Below are 15,025 nucleotides of genomic sequence, written 5' to 3'. Positions count from 1 at the left end.
TTTCCACCTTTAACTAAGTCAGTTAACAATTTCTGATTTACAATGACAGCCTACACCGGTCAAACCCTAGAAACACTTTACAATAAGGGCTGTGTTTCGTGTCGGTTTACCCTGGCGTGAGGTTTTGAGAACGGTAAATCTCTCTCGGACAAGGTGATTTATCAATATATTCAGCCTCTATTTATTTCTCAGATTCGAAAATGTTAATTAGCATCAATGTAAACATCATGCAAGACTACAAATCGCTGAGTGTCATCTCTAGCTGACACCTTTGCTAACAGGTATTGTGTCGATTTAAAACTTGCACAAGACAATTCACAGAATTGTCAATCTAAAGACATTTTGCCAATTTAATCATTACTTAATTTAGCTAACATTAGATAGTTTATCCAGAGATTCTTACCTTTGCCTCGATTCGGCAGTCTCCTCCAGATCATCAAGGCATTTGTACTTCTTTATGATAGCCTCATTATCAGCTAATTAGCATTTTCTTTTTTTTGGGGGGGGGGGGGGGGGGGTAAATACAAGCAACGCCAGGGAAAGTCTACACAAAACACAGCCATTATTTTAAGTGTTTCTAAAATCCCCGATGGGGAAAAATGAATGGAACCATTTCCTTGTTTGACCACTAGGTTTTATGGGTATTATGACTCATACTGTGGTACTCTATTCTAACAAGATACACGTCGTCTTTGGTCAAGTTTAATGGCTGTTGGCATCCAATATGTTGCATTTGCGCCCCCACCAAATTGAACAATAGTATAGATCCATTACACTTTGTGATACAAAATGGGAAAGGGGAAGCGAGAAAAAAGTTAAGTAAAAAAAATACATATTTTAATTACCCAACTAGCCCTATACTCATTAAAGCCCATCAGGTTATTCCTTTTATTTTATTATTATTTTCCTTTTATTAGTTTAAACCCTTTCTGATCCTACCCCATACCAACGGCCTCAGAGGACGAGACACCACCACTCAACACACCCTGTAACTCTTCCAAAGTCCAATCTCATACCCCCAAGTATTTCTCTGCAGCTGCCACCACAACATCTATTTTCTGTGACTTACGTTCTGCGGTACAGTTGATAACCATTGCTATGAACGCTAAGACGCCAACCTTACTGAAACATATGGTATATATTATCACTCAAATCAAATCACTCATTCGGCTATCCCTTCGGTGCAGATCTACTATTTACAGGGATCCTCTGAGTCCCTCACATTTTACTAGTGGAGGCCGCTGAGGGGATAACGGATCATAATAAAGGCCGGAACGGAGCAAATGGAACGGCAACAAACACCTGAAAACCATGGAAACCATGTGTTTGATACCATTCCACTGATTCCGCTCCAGTCATTACCACGAGCCTGTTCGCCCCCCAATTATGGTACCAACCTCCTGTGCCCTTGTCTTCTTCTACTTTGTTCAATGCCTCAGCATACGACACCCTGTGCACTACTCTGACTCTAGACACCTCAACCTGCCCCCTCGCACAACTTTATCCACCGAAACTACACAGTTCTCTATCCCATATCCAGCCCTCTGGCTGTGTAACAGTATAACTTTAAACCGTCCCCTCGCCCCGCGTACCCGCTAACTAGCTAGCCATTTCACACTTCCCACACAAGGTACATGTCTCTCAGCCTTAACAGTCGTCGTCGTCCACAAAGCGGAAAGGCGAGCTGGCTAACTCTGGATTATTCCAACTCTGGTGGATACGATTTCAATTTAATTTAAGGGGCTTTATTGGCATGGGAAACATATGTTTACATTGCCAAAGCAAGTGAAATAGATAATAAACAAAAGTGAAATAAACAATTACAAAAATTAACAGTAAACATTACACTCACAAAAGTTCCAAAAGAATGAAGACATTTCAAATGTCATATTATGTATATATACAGTGTTGTAACGATGTGCAAATAGTTAAAGTACAAAAGGGAAAATAAATAAACATAAATATGGGTTGTATTTACAATGGTGTTTGTTCTTCACTGGTTGACCTTTACTTGTAGCAACAGGTCACAAATCTTGCTGCTGTGATGGAACACTGTGATATTTCACCCAGTAGATATGGGAGGTTATCAAATTAGGGTTTGTTTTCTAATTCTTTGTGGATCTGTGTAATCTGAGGGAAATATGTGTCTCTAATATGGTCATACATTGGGCAAGTGCAGCTCAGTATCCACCTCATTTTGTGGGCAGTGTGCACATAGCCTGTCTTCTCTTGAGAGCCAGGTCTGCCTACGGAGGCCTTTCTCAATAGCAAGGCTATGCTCACTGGGTCTGTACATAGTCAAAGCTTTCCTTAAGTTTGGGTCAGTCACGGTGGTCAGGTATTCTGCCACTGTGTACTGTCTGTTTAGGGCCAAAAAAGTATTCTAGTTAGCTAATTTAAAAATATATACACTGCTCAAAAAAATAAAGGGAACACTTAAACAACACAATGTAACTCCAAGTCAATCACACTTCTGTGAAATCAAACTGTCCACTTAGGAAGCAACACTGATTGACAATAAATTTCACATGCTGTTGTGCACATGGAATAGACAAAAGGTGGAAATTATAGGCAATTAGCAAGACACCCCCAATAAAGGAGTGATTCTGCAGGTGGTGACCACAGACCACTTCTCAGTTCCTATGCTTCCTGGCTGATGTTTTGGTCACTTTTGAATGCTGGCGGTGCTTTCACTCTAGTGGTAGCATGAGACGGAGTCTACAACCCACACAAGTGGCTCAGGTATTGCAGCTCATCCAGGATGGCACATCAATGCGAGCTGTGGCAAGAAGGTTTGCTGTGTCTGTCAGCGTAGTGTCCAGAGCATGGAGGCGCTACCAGGAGACAGGCCAGTACATCAGGAGACGTGGAGGAGACCGTAGGAGGGCAACAACCCAGCAGCAGGACCGCTACCTCCGCCTTTGTGCAATGAGGAGCACTGCCAGAGCCCTGCAAAATGACCTCCAGCAGGCCACAAATATGCATGTGTCAGCATAAGGTCTCACAAGGGCTCTGAGGATCTCATCTCGGTACCTAATGGCAGTCAGGCTACCTCTGGCGAGCACATGGAGGGCTGTGCGGCCCCACAAAGAAATGCCACCCCACACCATGACTGACCCACCGCCAAACCGGTCATGCTGGAGGATGTTGCAGGCAGCAGAACGTTCTCCACGGCGTCTCCAGACTCTGTCACGTCTGTCACATGTGCTCATGTGCTCAGTGTGAACCTGCTTTCATCTGTGAAGAGCACAGAGCGCCAGTGGCGAATTTGCCAATCTTGGTGTTCTCTGGCAAATGCCAAACGTCCTGCACGGTGTTGGGCTGTAAGCACAACCCCCACCTGTGGACGTCGGGCCCTCATACCACCCTCATGGAGTCTGTTTCTGACCGTTTGAGCAGACACATGCACATTTGTGGCCTGCTGGAGGTCATTTGAATATGAATATGAATATGCATTGACATCGCGAGACAACTCCGATATAAAAAAAAAAAAACTCAAAATTGCCGGGATGTCACGTGTCCTACTTATATTTTATTTATTTATTTAACCGTTATTTAACCAGGAAAGGCTCATTGAGATGTATCACTTTTTCAAGAGCGTCCTGGCCAAGATAGGCAGCACCAAGTCATTACAAAAATTACAGACAGACAACATGAAAAACTACAAGTAATCTAGTAAAAACCATTGAATTCACAAGAGTATAACAAAATCAAAAACAGCAAATTAAAAACATTGACAGGTCAGGGAATCAGTCCCAAGATCATTCATCAGTGATTTAAAAATACCAATCGGGACAAGTTCTATATCATAACAGTTTAAGCATTACGAAACTTCTGTTTGAACAAATAAACGTCACGTAGCAAATATGCCATTCATTCTGTCGACCAAATTCGACATTCTCTCATTAAACCTCCATACAAAAACTCCTTGCTTGGTGTGCGAAACAACGAAAATACGCCAACTGCTGGATGGAGACAGATTTCCCGCCGTGTTGGGCCTCTCTCTTCCTCTCTGTCCTCATCAACTGCAGCTTGATGTCGGAACCAAAGCATTGTGGGAGACCTTGTTTTTTTTTTACCATAAACAAATGAAATATCCTACTTGCGACAACATGGCTAATGTAATTATCTAGATGTTACTGTACTATTTGGTCCCATGTTATAGCCCACAATGTGTCTAGGCTACACATGGGTTACTGTAGGGGATAACACTGGCAATTTTAGAGGCTTAACATGTGTCCGGGAAACCTTAATGAGCAAGTACCCCAGACACCAGCCACGGGGTCAATACCAAGTGCTTTTGACTGCTTGGCATGTTGCTTACCCAGTCCTTTATGTGAACTGGTGTACAGTGCATTCAGAAAGTATTCAGACCCCATGACTTTTTCAGCATTGTGTTACGTTACAGCCTTATTCTAAAATGTATTTAAAAAATATATAATTCTTCATCAATCTACACACAATACCCCATAATGACAAAGCAAAAACAGGTTTTTAGAACATTTTGCAAATGTGTATATATATATATATATATATTTTTTTTTTAATATCACTTTTACATACGTATTCAGACCCTTTACTCAGTACTTTGTTGAAGCACCTTTGGCAGTGATTACAGCCTTGAGTCTTCTTGGGTATGACACTACAAGCTTGGCACACCTGTTTCTCCCGTTCTTCTCTGCAGATCCTCTCAAGCTCTGTCAGGTTGGATGGGGAACGTCACTGGACAGCTATTTTCAGGTCTCTCCAGAGTTGTTTGATCGGGTTCAAGTCCAGGCTCTAGGACATTGAGACTTGTCCTGAAGCCACTCCTGTGTTGTTTTGGCTCTGTGCTTAGGGTCGTTGTCCTGTTGGATGGTGAACCTTTGCCCCAGTGTGAGGTTCTGGGCGCTCTGGTGCAGGTTTTCATCTAGGATATCTCTGTACTTTGCTCCGTTCATCTTTCCCTCGATCCTTACTAGTCTACCAGTCCCTGCCGCTGAAAAACATCCCCACAGCATGATGCTGCCACCACCATGCTTCACCATAGGGATGGTGCCAGGTTTCCTCCAGACATGATGCTTGACATTCAGGCCAAAGAGTCTTGGTTTCATCAGACCAGAGAATCTTGTTTCTCATGGTCAGAGTCCTTTTGGTGTCTTTTGGCAAACTCCAAGCGGGCTGTCATGTGCCTTTTACTGAGGAGTGGCTTCTGTCTGGTCACTCTACCTTGAAGGCCTGATTGGTGGAGTGCTGCAGAGATGGTTGTCCTTCTGGAAGGTTCTCCCATCTCCACAGAGGAACTCTAGAGCTCTGTCAGAGTGACCATCAGGTTCTTGATCACCTCCCTGACCAAGGCCCTTCTCCCCCGATTGCTCAGTTTGGCCGGGCGGCCAGCTCTAGGAGGAGTCTTGGTGGTTCCAAACTTCTTCCATTTTAGAATGATGGAGGCCACTGTGTTCTTGGGGACCTTCAATGTTGCAGACATTTTCTGGTATCCTTCCCCAGATCTGTGCCTCGACACAATCGTGTCTCAGAGCTCTACGGACAATTCCTTCAACCTCATAGCTTGGTTTTTGCTCTGAAATGCACTGCCAACTGTTAGACCTTATATAGACAGGTGTGTGTCTTTCCAAATCATGTCCAATTAATTGAATTTACCACAGGTGGACTCCAGTCAAGTTGTAGAAACATCTCAAGGATGATTGATGGAAACAGGATGCACCTGAGCTCAGCTCAATTTCAAGTATCATAGCAACGGGTCTGAATACTTATGAAAATAAGTTATTTCTGTTGTTTATTTTTTATAAATTAGCAAACATATCTTCAAATCTTTTTCGCTTTGCCATTATGGGGTATTGTGTGTAGATTGATGAGGATTTTTATTTATTTAATCCCTTTTAGAATAAGGCTGTAATGTGACAAAATGTGGAAAAAGTCAAGGGGTCTGAATACTTTCTGAATGCACTGTATCACCGTAAAGAAGGCATCAATCTAGCAGTAAAACACACCAATATCAAATAGCAAAAGAAGCACAACTGAAATTGACAACAACAAAAAAAAACTGAAAAACTAAAGATGACAACTGGTTTGATACGGATTGTAAAATGATCAGGAAAAACACAGCAAACCAAAAGCCCAGAAACCCACACCTTCATTACTGTGAGACTTTACATCTCTATAAAACAAAACTCTCAAAAACCAACAAGCCCAGTACAACAGCAAGCAACAAAACACAACTTCTGGCAACAACAAAAATAGAAAATCCAAACAAGAAGAATTAATAGACGATCAAAATCCATTGGACTCCCCAATTACTGACCAGAGCTCTATAAGAAACTTCAAGCATGCGGACCTGAAAGCATCCTAAATGAGATGCTCAAATTCACTAGTGCAACATTTCAATTGGCTATATTAAAACTGTTTAAATTGATCCTGAGTGTAGATTATTTCCCTGACATCTGGAATCAAGGACTCAATAACCCCGATCTTTAAGAACGGAGACAAATTTGACCATAAAAATTGCAGAGGCATTAGTGTGAACAGTAACCTGGGGAAAGTTTTCTGTAGTAGTATAAATGTAAGAGTGGTCTTCCCGAGTGGCGCAGCGATCTAAGGCACTGCATCGCAGTATTTGAGGCATCACTACAATCACAGGTTGTGTTACAGCTGGCCGTGACCACGAGACCCATGAGGCGGCCCACAATTGGCCCAGTGTCGTCCGGTTAGGGGAGGGTTTGGCCGACCGAGATTTCCTTGACCCATCGCGCTCTAGCTACTCCTTGTGGGTGGCCGGGCGCCTGCAAGCTGACTCCGGTCGTCAGTTGGATGGTGTTTCCTCTGACACATTGGTGCGGCTGGCTTCCGGGTTAAGAGAGCAGTGTCAGGAAGCAGTATGGCTTGGCAGAGTCGTGTTTCAAAGGATACATGGCTCTCGACCTTCGCCTCTCACAAGGCCGTAGGGGAGTTGCAGCGATGGGACCAGACTGTAACGAACAATTGGATACCACGAAAAAGGGGTGTTTAAAAATAAAAAAAATGATTGTAAGATTATAAACTTCCTTAATAAGCACAATGTCTACATAGCACGACCAATCATATTTACACATATTTACTCTTGCTTTATCGACTTCCAAACAGCATTTGATTTTATTTGGCATACAGGACTGTTCTACAAAGTTATTGAAAGTGGTGTAGGGGGTAAAACATGACATAATTAAATCAATGTATACTGGAAATACATACAGCATCACAAATGATTGAGTCTTTGAACGAAGAGGGAGATAAATCTGTCTAAAACAGATAAAATACAACACCCCGTCACACACTGCCACCTGGTGGGCACTGGAAATACAATCATAATAATATTGCTGTCTGGAGGTGGGATCCAGTCTTCTTGTCTGGAGGTGGGATCCAGTCTTCTTGTCTGGAGGTGGAATCCAGTCTTCTTGTCTGGAGGTGGAATCCAGTCTTCTTGTCTGGAGGTGGGATCCAGTCTTCTTGTCTGGAGGTGGGATCCAGTCTTCTTGTCTGGAGGTGGGATCCAGTCTTCTTGTCTGGAGGTGGGATCCAGTCTTCTTGTCTGGAGGTGGGATCCAGTCTTCTTGTCTGGAGGTGGGATCCAGTCTTCTTGTCTGGAGGTGGGATCCAGTCTTCTTGTCTGGAGGTGGGATCCAGTCTTCTTGTCTGGAGGTGGGATCCAGTCGTGCTGTCTGGAGGTGGGATCCAGTCTTGTCTGGAGGTGGGATCCAGTCTTCTTGTCTGGAGGTGGGATCCAGTCTTGCTGTCTGATATTGGGATCCAGTTTTCTTGTCTGGAGGTGGGATCCAGTCTTCTTGTCTGGAGGTGGGATCGAGTCTTCTTGTCTGGAGGTGGGATCCAGTCTTGTCTGGAGGTGGGATCCAGTCTTGACTGGAGGTGGGATCCAGTCTTCTTGTCTGGAGGTGGGATCGAGTCTTGCTGTCTGGAGGTGGGATCCAGTCTTACTGTCTGATATTGGGATCCAGTCTTACTGTCTGATATTGGGATCCAGTCTTGCTGTCTGGAGGTGGGATCCAGTCTTGCTGTCTGGAGGTGGGATCCAGTCTTGCTGTCTGGAGGTGGGATCCAGTCTTGCTGTCTGGAGGTGGGATCCAGTCTTGCTGTCTGGAGGTGGGATCCAGTCTTGCTGTCTGGAGGTGGGATCCAGTCTTGCTGTCTGGAGGTGGGATCCAGTCTTGCTGTCTGGAGGTGGGATCCAGTCTTGCTGTCTGGAGGTGGGATCCAGTCTTGCTGTCTGGAGGTGGGATCCAGTCTTGCTGTCTGGAGGTGGGATCCAGTCTTGTCTGGCGGTGGGATCCAGTCTTGTCTGGCGGTGGGATCCAGTCTTGCTGTCTGATATTGGGATCCAGTCTTGCTGTCTGATATTGGGATCCAGTCTTGCTGTCTGATATTGGGATCCAGTCTTCTTGTCTAGAGATGGGATCCAGTCTTCTTGTCTAGAGATGGGATCCAGTCTTCTTGTCTAGAGATGGGATCCAGTCTTCTTGTCTAGAGATGGGATCCAGTCTTCTTGTCTAGAGATGGGATCCAGTCTTCTTGTCTAGAGATGGGATCCAGTCTTCTTGTCTAGAGATGGGATCCAGTCTTCTTGTCTAGAGATGGGATCCAGTCTTCTTGTCTAGAGATGGGATCCAGTCTTCTTGTCTGGAGATGGGATCCAGTCTTCTTGTCTGGAGGTGGGATCCAGTCTTCTTGTCTAGAGATGGGATCCAGTCTTCTTGTCTAGAGATGGGATCCAGTCTTCTTGTCTGGAGATGGGATCCAGTCTTCTTGTCTAGAGATGGGATCCAGTCTTCTTGTCTGGTGATGGGATCCAGTCTTGCTGTCTGGTGATGGGATCCAGTCTTCTTGTCTAGAGGTGGGATCCAGTCTTGTCTGGAGGTGGGATCCAGTCTTCTTGTCTAGAGGTGGGATCCAGTCTTCTTGTCTGGAGGTGGGATCCAGTCTTGTCTAGAGGTGGGATCCAGTCTTCTTGTCTAGAGATGGGATCCAGTCTTCTTGTCTAGAGATGGGATCCAGTCTTCTTGTCTGGAGATGGGATCCAGTCTTCTTGTCTAGAGATGGGATCCAGTCTTCTTGTCTGGAGATGGGATCCAGTCTTCTTGTCTGGAGGTGGGATCCAGTCTTCTTGTCTAGAGGTGGGATCCAGTCTTGTCTGGAGGTGGGATCCAGTCTTCTTGTCTAGAGGTGGGATCCAGTCTTGTCTGGAGGTGGGATCCAGTCTTCATGTCTAGAGATGGGATCCAGTCTTCTTGTCTAGAGGTGGGATCCAGTCTTGCTGTCTGGTAATGAGATGCAGTCAGGGGGGTATATTTCTATATAACACCATAGGAGAGTTGTATTGTGCAATAGGATACACACTACATTTGTACCCAGATCCCATATCAAAAGTAGTGCACCAAAAACAGAATAGGGCGCCATTTTGGATGTGCAGTTGAAGTCAGAAGTTTACATACACCTTAGCCAAATACATTTAAACTCTGTTTATCACATTTCCTGACATTTCCTGACATTTAAAGTAAAAATTCCCTCTCTTAGGTCAGTTAGGATCACCACTTTATTTTAAGAATGTGAAATGTCAGAATAATAGTAGAGAGAATGATTTATTTCAGCTTTTATTTCTTTCATCACATTCCAAGTGGGTCAGAAGTTTACATACACTCAATTAGTATTAGGTAGCATTGCCTTTAAACTGTTTAACTTGGATCAAACGTGTCGGGTAGCCTTCCACAAGCTTCCCACAATAAGTTGGGTGAATTTTGGCCCATTCATCCTGACAGCGCTGGTGTAACTGAGTCAGGTTTGTAGGCCTCCTTGCTCACACACGCTTTTTCAGTTCTGCCCACAAATGTTCTATAGGATTGAGGTCAGGGCTTTGTGATGGCCACTCCAATATCTTGACTTTGTTGTCCTTAAGCCGTTTTGCCACAACTTTGGAAGTATGCTTGGGGTCATTGTCCATTTGGAAGACCCATTTGCAACCAAGCTTTAACTTCCTGACTGATGTCTTGAGATGTTGCTTCAATATATCCACATACTTTTCCTCCCTCATGATGCCATCTATTTTGTGAAGTGCACCAGTCCCTCCTGCAGCAAAGCACCCCCACAACATGATGCTGCCACCCCCGTGCTTCACGGTTGGGATGGTGTTCTTCGGCTTGAAGGCTGCGTGGTCCCATGGTGTTTATACTTGCGTACTATTGTTTGTACAGATGAACGTGGTACCTTCAGGCATTTGGAAATTGCTCCCAAGGATGAACCAGACTTGTGGAGGTCTACAATTTTTTTTATGAGGTCTTGGCTGATTTCTTTTGATTTTCCCATGATGTCAAGCAAAGAGGCATTGAGTTTGAAGGTAGGCCTTGAAATACATCCACAGGTACACCTCCAATTGACTCAAATGATGTCATTTAACCTATCAGAAGCTTCTAAAGCCATGACATAATTGTAATTGTAATACAGTGAAATATAGGTGAAATAATTTGTCTGTAAACAATTGTTGGAAAAAATGTCCTAACCGACTTGATAAAACTATAGTTTGTGAACAAGAAATTTGTGGAGTGGTTGAAAAACGAGTTTTAATAACTCCAACATAAGTGTATGTCAACTTCCAACTTCAACTGTATACAATGTAATTGATACAGTGGAGAACGTTGCCCTTCACATAGAGAGGTAGATCTGGGAGATGGGAGTCAGTGACTCCATCTTAGATCAATGGTCGACATTGCAAGAACTCTTCTGTTGGATCTGAATAGAAAAATCAGCAAAATCATGAAACAGAGAGCACGACTCACATCCGTTCATTTTATTGATAAATTATATATATTTTTAAAAAGACCCATTTCATCTGATTCAAAACAGTTTCAACATTGCTGAATTAAACTACGTAACACTGTTTCATCATCAGAACAACATTAGTTAAGAGATTGTGCCCATTTTTTTTCCTCAACAGGATTTCTCATCGACTGCAACACCAGCTGGCTGAGTTTCACTGGCTACAGGAAACTAAATCAGGTAGTAAGCAGGAAGTAGGTTACATTCTAGTAGCACAGGTGGGAGATCAAAACATCGACAGTACCTTTCCTTTCCGAATCAGATAAACTATACAACCCTGGAGTCGGTTAGAAAACGGACAATAACATGCGAACTGGATTTCCCATCAAGTGGTGTGTTTAAAAATGCATCTCATTCTGCCACCAATGACGAGAAGGCAATTCAAACACAGTAGATAAGTAGTTCGGTAGTGGAGGTAAAGCATAGTGAAACGTACTTGGGCAGCAATGTTGGCACACACGGGTTTTAAGGAGGAAGATGTTAAAAGGGGGATCATTTCAGAGTATTATACCGGCTGGGCGTTACTAGGGTTACATACAGTATGGAGAGAGAGAGAGAGGAGAGACAGCTTTTGGAGCTGGGGTAACTAGCAGCAACTGAACAGAATCATTGCATATAATTGTAGTGCAATGGGCAACATTTTTCTTAATAAAAGTTATCCTTCTCATTTGGTTGGTAACAAAATGTAGTACGTAAAATGTGTAACATGTCCATCAACCAGTCAGTCAGTCAGTACCTGGGCCATGGTCCAGGAGACCAAATCCAGCCACCTGGCTTTCTTTGTAATCAGCATATTTACCAAAGTCAAGTTTCTTCATTTCAATATCAATTACTTTAAATCACACTTTATGATTTATCGAACCAATTAATATCTTAATTACTGATCTTAATATATTAAAAGATTTATTGAGTTAATTGCAAAACCAGGGCTGGATTTCTGTTTTCTCTTGGACCAGGAGTGACCGGACTGACCTTGGAGCAGAATCAGAATAACAACAATGTGAACAACTTAAAGGGAGATTTACAACGGTCTGTCTGTCTGTCTAGGAAAAGCTGTTCTCTGGATAGCTGACTTTGATGGCGCCCCAGTAACAAGCTCGTATCAGACAGATCAGACCCAGGAGGTAGGAGAACGCCCAGGACACATAGGTGGCATGGTAACGACTGGCAAAGTCCTGAGTCCCCACCTGGAGGGAGAGAGTAGAGAGAGAGGAGAGCAGACAGACAGACACAGACAGACAGAGAGAGAGACAGACAGACAGACAGACAGACAGACAGACAGACAGACAGACAGACAGACAGACAGACAGACAGACAGACAGACAGACAGACAGACAGACAGACAGACAGACAGACAGACGGAGAGAGACTCTCTGAATAATGAAATAATGATTTATTCAGATTACTGTATCAACATTGTTATATTGTTACTGGTGATATTTAAATGAGGATTGTCACATCACTGAGGTGATTTTGTCACGTTTAACGCCATTATTAATGCCACTCTATCATCACGGTTCAATGTATTTCAACTAGAAAAGGACATTTCCTTATTATTAAAATAATAATGTGTATGTCTTGAATTATTTATGGTTAAATCTATTTTAATGACTCGAATGTAAATCGGGAAAGACGACAAACACTAAGTTGCTCTGGATAAGAACATCTGCTAAATGACAAAAAGTTCAAATGTAATGAAGGACCTCACCAGACCAACTGATACTTTAGCCTAATTTGCTACATAGGTCATCTGCCTTTTTTTCAATTATTTTCCATTAGACAAAAGATTTAACCCACATGACCCACACAACATACAATATGATTCTGATTTTATTTGGTGTATTTTACCCCCCTTTTTCTCCCCAATTTCGTGACATCCAATTGCAATCTTGTCTCATCTCTGCAACTCCCCAGCGGGCTCAGAAGAGGCGAAGGTCGAGTCGTGCCTTGAAACATCGCCAAACAGCGGGTTTTAGCACCCGTCCGCTTAACCCGGGAAGACAGCCGCACCGTCGGAGGAAACACTGTTCAACTGACGACCGCAGGTCAGCCTGCAGGCACCCTGCAGGCACCCGGCCCGCCAGAAGGAGTCGCTAGAGTGCGATTAGCCAAGTAAAGCGCCCCCCCCCTGCCAAACCCTATCCTAACCCTGACGACGCTGGGCCAATTGTGCGCCGCCCTATTGGACTCCTGGTCACAGCCGGTTGTGATACAGCCTGGGATCGAACCTGGGTCTGTAGTGACGCCTCTAGCACTAAGATGCCGTGTCTTAGACCGCTCAGGAGGTCTAGTAGATTCTTTCTAGAATTATTATTATCTGATTATAATATGTTGTACAAGCCTGAGTCTGGTAAATATGGAATGTCTACGTCCTAAAATACACCCTATATAGTGCACTTATTTTGACCAGAGTCCTACGGTAGTGCCCTATAAGGGGAATTTAGTATGCCATGTGATGCAGCCATTGTTTCAGCCGGGGGAAACACAGCAGTACTTACTGTTAATCCCACTCCGATAAAGATGCAGATCATTCCCACAGTGATGTAGGCACAACAACGCCTCCTTGGAAGAGCACTACCCACAGACGATCTGTAGGGTGGAGGGCACAAAGACATTGGTCACGTTATCACTGAGTGGTCAAAGAAGGGCACTACCAAGGTAACTACCCACAGACGATCTGTAGGAGAGAGAGAGAACGAGAGATAGGAGTTTCTGAACAAATATAAATTCATTCATGTGAAAAAAATTCAGAGAGAGAGACAGAGACAGAGACAGAATGAGAAAGAGAACTAGACAGCAGCTTTATAGGCCTAGCCGATGAAATCCATGAATTTGGCTTCAATGAAACTACTGTAGCTAGTTTTCACAATGATCCAACTCTGCCAGGCATCTACATGATCTCGTAAGCTAGAGGCCGTGATTGGCTGGCTAGGGTCAGGGGAAAGAGCCAAGGGTGAGTCACATGTCTAGCTGTGTGTGTGTGTTCCCTTCACATCCTCAGTAAGACTCCACTACCCCTCACATCACATGACCCTCATCAGGTTCAGAAACATTCCTGAGATCATTCTCCTCTCTCCCTCGTCTTCCTGGGTCTCTGTGTCTTCATTCTCCTCTCCTCTCTCCCTCGTCTTCCTGGGTCTCTGTGTCTTCATTCTCCTCTCCTCTCTCCCTCGTCTTCCTGGGTCTCTGTGTCTTCATTCTCCTCTCCTCTCTCCCTCGTCTTCCTGGGTCTCTGTGTCTTCATTCTCCTCTCCTCTCTCCCTCGTCTTCCTGGGTCTCTGTGTCTTCATTCTCCTCTCCTCTCTCCCTAGTCTTCCTGGGTCTCTGTGTCTTCATTCTCCTCTCCTCTCTCCCTCGTCTTCCTGGGTCTCTGTGTCTTCATTCTCCTCTCCTCTCTCCCTCGTCTTCCTGGGTCTCTGTGTCTTCATTCTCCTCTCCTCTCTCCCTCGTCTTCCTGGGTCTCTGTGTCTTCATTCTCCTCTCCTCTCTCCCTCGTCTTCCTGGGTCTCTGTGTCTTCATTCTCCTCTCCTCTCTCCCTCGTCTTCCTGGGTCTCTGTGTCTTCATTCTCCTCTCTCCCTCGTCTTCCTGGGTCTCTGTCTTCATTCTCCTCTCCTCTCTCCCTAGTCTTCCTGGGTCTCTGTCTTCATTCTCCTCTCCTCTCCTCTCTCCCTAGTCTTCCTGGGTCTCTGTGTCTTCATTCTCCTCTGTCCCTAGTCTTCCTGGGTCTCTGTGTCTTCATTCTCCTCTCCTCTCTCCCTAGTCTTCCTGGGTCTCTGTCTTCATTCTCCTCTCCTCTCTCCCTCGTCTTCCTGGGTCTCTGTGTCTTCATTCTCCTCTCCTCTCTCCCTAGTCTTCCTGGGTCTCTGTGTCTTCATTCTCCTCTCCTCTCTCCCTAGTCTTCCTGGGTCTCTGTGTCTTCATTCTCCTCTGTCCCTAGTCTTCCTGGGTCTCTGTGTCTTCATTCTCCTCTCCTCTCTCCCTAGTCTTCCTGGGTCTCTGTGTCTTCATTCTCCTCTCCTCTCTCCCTAGTCTTCCTGGGTCTCTGTGTCTTCATTCTCCTCTCTCCCTCGTCTTCCTGTGTCTCTGTGTCTTCATTCTCCTCTCCTCTCTCCCTAGTCTTCCTGGGTCTCTGTGTCTTCATTCTCCTCTCTCCCTCGTCTTCCTGGGTC

At 44.5% G+C, this 15,025-nt stretch overlaps 1 protein-coding gene across 1 annotated transcript in view; it reads right to left on the bottom strand.

Moving 5' to 3' along the window:
* Window positions 1–10,810: 10,810 nt before the first annotated feature.
* Window positions 10,811–15,025, bottom strand: part of pip4p2 (phosphatidylinositol-4,5-bisphosphate 4-phosphatase 2) — a 29,244-nt gene continuing 25,029 nt past the window's right edge. The window contains exons 6-7 of the mRNA XM_038986037.1: window positions 13,353–13,443; window positions 10,811–12,041 (exon numbers count right to left, since the gene is read on the bottom strand). Coding sequence (XP_038841965.1) covers window positions 11,898–12,041; window positions 13,353–13,443 — 235 coding nt within the window. The 3' untranslated portion in view covers window positions 10,811–11,897. The remainder of the gene's footprint in view (window positions 12,042–13,352; window positions 13,444–15,025) is intronic.

The sequence above is a fragment of the Salvelinus namaycush genome, unplaced genomic scaffold (assembly GCF_016432855.1).
Source record: "Salvelinus namaycush isolate Seneca unplaced genomic scaffold, SaNama_1.0 Scaffold402, whole genome shotgun sequence".
Taxonomy (NCBI): domain Eukaryota; kingdom Metazoa; phylum Chordata; class Actinopteri; order Salmoniformes; family Salmonidae; genus Salvelinus; species Salvelinus namaycush.
This window is presented reverse-complemented; position numbering and strand designations above follow the sequence as displayed.